Here is a 9,651-nt window from a genome sequence, read left to right as displayed (position 1 = left end):
AGGGGGGGAACACCACAGACAGGGAAGGAGCACCTCCACGGGGCTTACAGCTTAGAGGAGGGGGTGGGGACACTACAAATTACACACACTTCCCTTGGGGGCGGGGCAGGGGCTGCCAGAAAACAGGCGATGTGATCAGAGAGGAGGTGGGGAGGCACCTCACGGAGGGGCACACGGGGGGCCCCAGGATCTGAGAAAAACTGAAGGGGAGAAGCATTCCAGTCCGAGGCAATGCGAGTGCAAAGGCCCTGGGGCGGGATCAAGCTCGGCCTCGTCTGGAGTGAGGGGAGGACGGTGTGGCTGGCACAGCCCGGAGGAGGGGATGTGGGCACGCAGGCCAAGGCAAGGAGTTGCCATAGCAGAGAGAAGCTGTTATACTCCTGGTTATAGTGCATTACGGCGGCCGGGTGGGGAGAGGCGCATCCGTCACTCCCAGGTCACTGGGCTCCCTAAAGAGCATCCGCACTAAGTTTCTAACAAGGGACAAAACCGCTGTTGAGTAAGAGGCGCCCAGACAGTCGGTGCATCTGAAACTGTGATGATCCTGAAAGGGCTGTAGGTTTTAAGTTTTAAAGTTTCCCTCGTTCTGGGCAGGAGGAGGCATGTATGACAGGCCGGCACCGGCGGGAAGACTGGAGTCGCCCACTCGATAAACACGCGTGGAGTCTCCATGCGCCAGGCCAGCGACGTGCAGGAAAGACAGAGATGCCAGAGAAAGACATGGCCCCGCCCGCACAGAGCTCACCGCCCGTGGGTGACTGTGACCAGTGACCGCACAGTTCACCACCTCTGGGGGGGGAGGCGGGGTCCCCTGGGAGAGGGCGAGGCAGAGACCTGGAGGAAATGGACTAGAAGGGACTTAGCGACTGCCTGTTCGGGCGCCTGAAGGAGGAAGGAGCTGGGGAAAGACCAGAGCAGCTGGGGGCAGAAGAGCCATTTGCCAAGCTGGGGAGACTGGGACGGGAAGCTGGTGGGAAGCCACGCCTTCCCTTTTGGAGAGCGTCTGTGGTGAAGGCCCAGAGCTGTAACCCTGCGGGAAAAACCAACGCACAGCCTGCATTCTCAGAGTGCTGTGCCCAGGCCCCCGCGGAGAGCTGTAGGCTGTGGGATCTGGTGCGTGTGTTGTGAGGCCGGGATGTGAGTGACGGGGCAGGCGGGAAGCAGCAGTGGATTCAGAGTGCCAGCAGGACCAGGGCTGCGGCAGAAGGAGCCAGGCCGCCCGCGAGGACGCACTTGGCCTGGCTCCCTGAGCCCGGGCACAGCTGCCCTGAGGGCGGGGACGTGTGGGGGGGCGGCCTGTGTGCTGCCGGATGCTGAGCGGCAGCCCAGCCTCCACCCACCAGATGCCACGAGCACCCTCTCCCCAGTGCTGACAACCAAGAATGTCTGCAGAGCCTGGACAGCGTGGCTCAGTGGTTGAGCGCTGACCTATGAACCAGGAGGTCAGTGGATCGATTCCCGATCAGGACACATGCCCGGGTTGCGGGCTCCCTCCACAGCAGGGGGTGTGCAGGAGGCAGCCGATCAGTGATTCTCTCTCATCATTGATGTTTCTATCTCTCCCTCTCCCTTTCTCTGTAAAATCTATAAAAACATATTTTAAAAAGTTAAAAAAAAAATGTCTGTAGACAGTGACCAACGGCCCCATTTGTTCTCGACTCCGTTGGAGAGCCCGAGGGGAGGCAGTCAGCCCTGAGGAGAGAGGACCCGGGAGGCCGCCACAGAGCGTCCACGCGGCCTTGCCAGACTGTCCAGCGAGTCTGGTTGAGCTTTGGAAAGTTCAACAGCCTTGTGGGAAATGCAGCATCTAACGGGGAAGCTGGCCCTGGATTAAACATCCAATGCCACCTGGGACTCGGGGCTGGGTGGGGGGTGGGGTGGGGGTGGAGGCCCCCAGGCTCTGCTCACCGGAACCCACCTAGGGCGCCATCCGGAGGTTGATGGGGTCATAGGCCGACACCAGCAGATCCTGCAGCAGCGAGCGCAGGCCGCTCCTCAGCGAGTCGTAGGGGGGCTTCTCCTCGTACCTGAGGGCCATCACCACCTTCAGGTACTCTCGCAGCGTCTCTGTGGGCAAGACACCCACCAGGGAGGGGCTAAGGGGCGGACCCGGAGCGGGAGCTGTGCCCGGAGGTCCGCTGCGGTGCCCCTCGGCTCAGGGCTGCCTCTGTGCCAGGCACTTGGACACCCCCCGCCCCCATTTTTGGAAAACGTCAGACGTGTGCAACAGACAAACAGTATCGTGAACCCCGCGATCCCACCACCTGGTCTCCACGCTGTCAACTCACAGCCGACCTGCTCCATCCGAGCCCTCCCCGCTCCCCGCTGATGGTTTTCACGCAGATCCCAGCTACTCGGGTCGTTTTCCTGCAAACATTTCGTGTGTCTCTAGCGGCCAACGTCTACTGTAAACCCAGAGAGCAGACGCTGTTGGCCTTGCGCAGCCCTGGGTCTGTGTCTGCACGGCCTCAGCTCAGCTGCTCTCGCACAAAAGCAGCCACGGGCCACCGGTCAGCGAATGGGCGTGGCCGGGCCCCGACTTTTGGGGCTGCTGCAGCCTGGACTTCAGGGAAGGTTCACAGTCCTCTTCTGGTCCCCCACCCCCGCCCCCCAACCATTTCGAAACGTAAAACAATTCCTAGGTCACCGGCTTTGCAGACACAGGCCCCAGGGACATGGCTGGAATGATAAAGGCTTTTCCCCCCTAAATAAGCAAAATACCATTGTCGCTCTTTTAAGAAGTGCCAATTATGACACCAAAACAACAGTCACTAAAGTCCCCACTTGGGGGGGAACGTCTACAGCAGCCTGGTCTGGGAGGGAAAGCTCATGGAGTTAGGGAGGCAGCTCTGAGCACAGGCCTGTGTTGCATTCTCTGGGGAAGCCCGGAGGTGGGGCTGTCCCTGGCCCCTTTCTGCACTAGCTGCGGCTCAGAGAGGCACCGCACCCACGGAAGCCCCAGGCTGGTTCCAGCAGGGGGGCCTGCCTGACTGTGGAGCTAGAGCTGGGGGCTCCTTTAAGGATCAAGAACAAAGGCTGGAGGGGAGAGGGACGTGAGTGGCAGAGCCATGATTTGAACCGAGGGGCGTCAGGCAATTAAACAGTGAGCCCTGCCCTAGCCAGTCTGGCTCAGTGGATAGAGCACTGGCCCGAGGACTGAAGGGTCTTGGGTTCGATTCTGGTCAAGGGCATGTTCCTTGGTTGCAGGCTCGATCACCGGCCCTGGTTGGGGCGTGCAAAAGGCAACTGACCGATGTGTCGCTCTCACATTGATGTTTCCCTTCTCTCTCTGTCAAAATCAATAAAATATATATTTTTTAAAAAGGCTGGAGGGGAGAGGGACGTGAGCGGCAGAGCCATGATTTGAACCGAGGGGTGTCAGGCAATTGAACAGTGAGCCCTGCCCTAGCCGGTCTGGCTCAGTGGATAGAGCATTGGCCCGAGGACTGAAGGGTCCTGGGTTCGATTCTGGTCAAGGGCATGTACCTTGGTTGCAGGCTTGATCACCGGCCCTGGTTGGGGCGTGCAAAAGGCAACTGACCAATGTGTCGCTCTCACATCAACATTTCCCTTCTCTCTGTGTCTCTCCGCCTGCCTACCACTCTCTCTAAAAATCACTGGGGAAATATCCTCGGGTGAAGATTAACAACAACAAAAAAGGGAGCCCTGCCCTGGCCAGGCCGAGGGTGACTGCAATACACCAAGGCTGTGGGTTCGATCTATGGTCAGGGCACATGCAAGAATCAACCAATGAATGCACAAATACATGGGACCATAAATCCCTGTCTCTCTCTCTCATCAATAAAAAAAGTGAGCCCTCACCGACCTGGAGGATCCATGTCTGTCTCATTCTGTCTCCTGTTTAGGGAGCTTTTAGAGGTTCTACACAAATACCACTGGAAAAACAACAACCCCAAACACAACAAAACAGCCTAAGTCACCAGTGGTAGGGATTGGCTTTAAAGGATGGTTTATTCCCGGCTGGTGGCTCAATGGTTAGAGGGCCGGCTGCACACCGCAGGGTTGTGGGTTCAATTCCTGGTCAAGGGCACATACCTTGGGCTGCAGGTTCCATCCCTGGCCTCGGTCAGGAGGCAACCATTGGATGTGTCTCTCTCACACCCATGTTTCTCTCTCTCTCCCCCTTCCTCTCTCTAAAAGCAATAAAAACATATTTTTAAAAAAATGCTGACTTGCCCTAGCCAAAGGGATAGAGCATTGATCTGCGGACTGAAGGGTCCTGGGTTTGATTCCGGTCAAGGGCACATACCCAGATTGCAGGCTCGATCTGGGTCCTGGGTTTGATTCCGGTCAAGGGCACATACCCAGATTGCGGGCTCGAACTCCAGAAGGGGGCGTGCATGAGGCAGCTGATCAGTGATTCTCATTACTGATGTTTCTATCTCTCTTTCCTTCTCCCTTCCTCTCTAAAATCAATAAAAATATGTTCTTAAAAACTCTACAAGCACTTTGATTCCGGTCAAGGGCACATACCCAGATTGCGGGCTCGAACTCCAGAAGGGGGCGTGCAGGAGGCAGCTGATCAGTGATTCTCATTACTGATGTTTCTGTCTCTCTTTCCTTCTCCCTTCCTCTCTAAAATCAATAAAAATATATTTTTAAAAACTCTACAAGCACCGACACAGAAAATCTCAAAGGTAGACTTCTAACATAAAAAAAAAAATCAAGCCGGACACCATTGTACAGAATATGATTCCATTTAAAAAAATCGTGTACACGTGGCTGTGCGTGTGTAGCTATTATTATTCAGACACACTTCCCGAATTTTGGGGAAAGATTTTTGCTTTTCTACAATGAGCGTATAGCACACGCAATCTGAAAGATTCAAAGACAGCAAAGGGGTGTTAAAGGGAGGCGACCCCGCTTGGATCCCAGCCCCGGGTCCTGCCCCAGCCCCCCGCCCACCCGCTCCTTGGGGACGTACCTGAGGGCTGCACCCAGTGACTGCAGTGTCCCACGAGGGCCTCCGGGGTATTAAGGAACCTGGCGGGGCAGAGGTACATGCGAAGGTCTTTCGGGGAAGGGAGAGCAAACCTTTGAGACAAAACCTCCCATCGCCGTACAGCGGACTCCTGTCATCCGCGGCAGCTATGGCCCACAGAGCGGCCGCGAACACCGAATGAGCACGTTCTGAATCTGTTTTGAGGGGAAACACAGCATTAGGTTCCCAGGAGCCTCTGGTTACAACGTTCTCATCAACCGATCGACGCTGCATCACCTTGTTTTACGGGTTTAAACTCACCTCATTTAGTATCGCGTGGATTTGCTCACATCGAGCTCGCTGTGCCCGAAGGAAGCTCATCTAGCTCACACACGTGCTTCCTCTGTGAAGCACATCCCCGCCTCCCTGCACTGAGGAACACGAGACGGCACCTCAGCGCTACGCTTGGGGCCCCTCTGAACAGCGAAATCACCAACGGAAAGCACATAAAGGTGGAAAATGTGGTGCTGAACAAGCCACATGCAGGGCGCTGGTGCGCGGAGTGAGAGCTGAGCGGCGCTGTGTCCGACCTCAGCTGGGATCACGGCCGTCGGGAAGGTGACTCCACACTTTCTCCGCTCTGAGCCCTGGCCGGTGTGGGTCGGGCTGGGCATTGCCCCATAAACCAAAGGTTGCTGGTTGACTCCTCTCCAGGGCACATACCCAGGTTGTGGGTTTGATCCCTGGTTGGGGTGCATGCAGGAGGCAACCAATTGGTTTCTCTCTCACACTGATTTTTCTCTCTCTCCCTCTCCCTTCCTCTCTCTCTGAAAATCATTAAAAACACATAAAAAATCTTTTCCCTCCACACTGCGTGTGTCTGAGAACAACCACGAAAACACTGCAAGGTTTGGTTTTGGAGTTACAAATACATTTTAGTGAACGTACAAATTCACAAATATGAAATCTGTGAATAATGAAGATTGACTATTCACACACAAATATTTATACACATATACATGTATAAACAACACCAACCCCCCCCTCCCCGGGCCACTTGGGAAAAATGGAAATTCACCCACGTCCTGTGCTCCACGCTGAGCCCAGCGCACTGTACCTTCACTGGCCTGGACCACTGGCTGGCTCCCCAGTGTGCACCCGGCCACTGGGCGCTGCCCTCCCTTCCCCCACAGCCCAGAAGTCCCCAAGCCCCCCTCTGTGCATGGCTCTGGGCTCGGCTCAGGCCTCATCCTGTCCCCGGACCTCAGCCTCCTCCCCAGCCTCCTGTGCATGGCCCCAGAGTCTTTCTACACCCAGGGCTGCCCCTGCCCCTCCCAGCTCACAGCCCTCCCGGGCTCCCCAGGAAAAGCCCCTGGCACGCCTGCCAGCTCCCCTGACCTTGTCTCTCTGACTGCCTCCTTCCATCTCATGCTCCAGCCATACCAAACTTTACATATATAGATTTATTGCTGACAGTATTACAGATGTCCCCCAAACAGCTAGTCCCCGAAAGGGCTCAAACATCCACCTGCATCTTCTGGTCTCTGCACAAAATGCTCCCTCTGCCCTGGACGGCCTTTCCCCGCCTTGACCCACTCAGTGGCTGCTCCCCCTTCGGGACACAGCTCAAGGGCTGGTCTGGGGAAGCTTAACTCATTAATCACTATGCTTTAATTATGTTCAGTTTGTAACAATGAAGTTGGGGGTCACCACAACATGAGGAGCTGTATTAAAGAGCGCAGCATTAGGAAGGTTGAGAACCACTGCACTAGAGCAGCTGGCAGGGCACGTGTACGGGAAGGGCTGGGTCCGACCCCTTTCTCCCGCAGCCGCAGGATGTGTGGTGAATGAAGGAAGGAGGCGGTGAGCGATGGCCCGAAAAGCACTCCTCCCCACAACAGGCTGTCGCTGTCAGTGTCCGTGGGGCCTTCCTGCCCTGTTGGCAGCCTCAAGAGCACGGACCAAACCTGAGTCCTATCTGTGCTTTCCCAGCTGGGAGCTTCACGCACCGAAAGCCTCGGGGCATCACACTGTCCCTTCTAGTCATTCATTCTGTCATGAACTGGGAGGCACAAGAAAACGAATCAATATTTGTTGAATGAATGGGAAAAGGCCACACACATCAGTAAGAAGTCCTGGAGAAGTGAGGGTTCCAGGAAACCTGCACGTGCCAACATCGCCCCCTCGTGGTTCTTTCGGCGACTGCGGGGTTCAGGATGACAGCTATGTTACCGCCCACATCTCTCCAGGCAGCATCTTTTCATGCCAGGCCCTCCCTTTGTGGCTGTGGTTGAGACCTGGGGCTCTAGAATGAACTGTTGTTCATACTGAGATCATCAATATTAAAATGATTACTAGGACACACCAACCCAGGTGGCTCAGGTGGTTGGAGCATCATCCCATATACCCAAGAGTCTCAGGTTCGATTCCCGGTCAGGGCACATGCCTAGGTTGTGGGTTTGATCCTCAGTCAGAGTGTGTACAGAAGGCAACTATTGATGTTTCTCTCTCTCTCCCTTACCCTTTCTCTAAAATCAATACCCTCCCCCCAACATATGTCCTTGGGTGAGAATAAATAAAAGATAAGATCTAATTATTACTGAGACCTATTTCATTTACTCTGCATCAGTGTGGCGACTGCAGAGCCTCTTAGCGAGGCACTGAGTCATCAATGATCTCCAGTGAAGGAGAAGGTGGGAGAGACGTGAAATGGGAGATATGACTGTTCTGAGGAGTCAGGGGAAGCAGAGGGAGAGAGGATTCAGCCCAGGGGAGCCTCAGCAGATGGTTTCGCTGAAGACAGGCGGTCCGCCTGGCTGATTCCCAGCATTCCCAGCCCAGGGGCTGGCACACAGATGCCCTGGGAAAACAGGGTCTGAATGAATGGATGAATGAAGAAGGCAGGTATGTGCTACCCTGTTTGCCTGGAGATCCTGTTCCCCTGCCTGCCTGGGAAACAGCTCTGCTCTCTACAGACGGGGTCAGGCACCTTTTGGGTACAGGCTCCTCCCGGCCCAAGGCCAGGTCCATGCCTCCCTCTGCTCCCACAATGCCCGGGGGGCTGCCACCACATCACATGCAGAGTCTGCTTCCTGCCCGAGCGTCCCCTCCAGCAGGGGAACCCCCGCAGGGCTGGGGCACATCTGTCCGACCTGTGTGTCTACACAGAAGCCCAGGCCTGAGGATGAAGGCTCACGTATGCATTCCACAACTCTTCCGCGAGCGCTCACAACAGGCCACGCACTGCGCTGTGAACAGCATGGCGGTGAAGAAAGCGGATGTGGCCCCTGCCCTCACGGACATTTGACTTACGATGGCCCCGCGGAGGACCTGCTCCCTGCCCCCATGTCCTCTCCCCTCTTTGAAGGCAGAATCCCAAGGTCAGCCGCCACAGGCAGAGACGCCTCCCCAGCCACAGGGCGGCCGAGAGTCACATATCATTTCTGGTCCCGCCCTTTAAAGTAATGGGAGCCCTGGCCAGTGTGGCTCAGCGGATAGAGCGTCAGCCTGCGGACAGAGGGTCCCGGGATTGATGTCGGCCAAGGGCACATGCCCGGGTTGCGGGCTGGATCCCCAGTGTGGGGCATGCATGGGCAGCCGATCAATGATTCTCTCTCATCACTGATGTTTCTCTCTCTCTCTCCCTCTCCCTTCCTCTCCAAAATCAATAAAAAAATATATTTAAAAAATAAAAGTAATGGGAGACTGTGGCCACAGAGCTAGGCCCAATAATAAAACGAGAGGCTCACGATGAACCAGTGCACGCCGAGAACTGAGAAGCGCCACGGACCCAATGCTGCTCACTGGGGAGTTTTCCCTCTTCCCACTCAGCACCCGTCCCAGGGCGTCTTTGGTGCTGAACCTCATACCCCAGCACTTCCTTTTGCAGCCAACAGGGCACTGTCCTTGGTACTGAAAGTCTTTTGCTGACAATTCCCGAGATACCTGAGGTCTGGGCTTCCGTTTAGACTTCATTTCTGCATGTCAGACATCGACAGCCAACGTCTACTGGATGACCCTTCCTGGATGACTCCTGGGCACCTCAGCCCCCAAGTCTATACCAGATTTTGAGTCTCAGCCTCTGTACCTGCAGCACTTCCTGTGTCCAGCTGTCCACTGACTGTCCTTGGCGCTGAGGACCACAGCGCCCTTTGCTCACTCTGAGCCCAGATGGCCTGTCCGTGGTGCTGAACCCCACACGCAGCCCGTTCCTACTTTCCTTTGCAAACAGGTGCCTCTGTCTTTGGTGCTGAACCTCATACCCCAGCACTTCCTTTTGCAGCCAACAGGGCACTGTCCTTGGTACTGAAAGTCTTTAAAAAAACGGAACTAGCAGGATCTGGTGGTTTTGTATGCTGAGGGGAGGAGGGAAAGTGTGAAGACAGACAATAGATCCAGAGACATTGAAGCATGAAACAGATTGATGTACTTCAGAGGGAGGGAGGGTGCGCAGAGAGATTAACCAAAGAACTTATATGCATATATGCATAACCCATGGACACAGACAATAGTGCAGTGAAGACCTGGGGAGGGGGGAGGAGAGGGGTGGAGGGAATCAATGGGGGAAATAAAGAGGACATCTGTAATACTTTCAACAATAGAAATAAATTCAAATATATATATTGGCCATATTCTTATTTTTCAGTTGGACTTTCTTCAAAAATAATGAGCAAAGAATGCAAATATTTTAGAAGGTTATAAGTATCCAA

At 55.1% G+C, this 9,651-nt stretch overlaps 1 protein-coding gene across 3 annotated transcripts in view; it reads right to left on the bottom strand.

The window, feature by feature from the left end:
- Nucleotides 1–1,850: 1,850 nt before the first annotated feature.
- The window catches only part of VRK3 (vaccinia related kinase 3), a 36,653-nt gene continuing 28,852 nt past the window's right edge, over nt 1,851–9,651 (bottom strand). For 2 of the 3 annotated variants that reach the window (XM_006763861.2, XM_006763859.2), the window contains exons 12-13: nt 4,946–5,004; nt 1,852–2,067 (exon numbers count right to left, since the gene is read on the bottom strand). In XM_006763861.2, coding sequence (XP_006763924.1) covers nt 1,919–2,067; nt 4,946–5,004 — 208 coding nt within the window. In that variant the 3' untranslated portion in view covers nt 1,852–1,918. Of the gene's footprint in view, nt 2,068–4,945; nt 5,005–9,651 lie in introns of all 3 variants that reach the window. The other variant, XM_006763862.2, reaches the window with a different exon arrangement.

Source organism: Myotis davidii, unplaced genomic scaffold (genome assembly GCF_000327345.1).
Source record: "Myotis davidii unplaced genomic scaffold, ASM32734v1 scaffold358, whole genome shotgun sequence".
NCBI lineage: Eukaryota > Metazoa > Chordata > Mammalia > Chiroptera > Vespertilionidae > Myotis > Myotis davidii.
The sequence above is the reverse complement of the archived record's forward strand: the minus strand, read 5'-3'. Positions and strand labels throughout refer to the sequence as shown.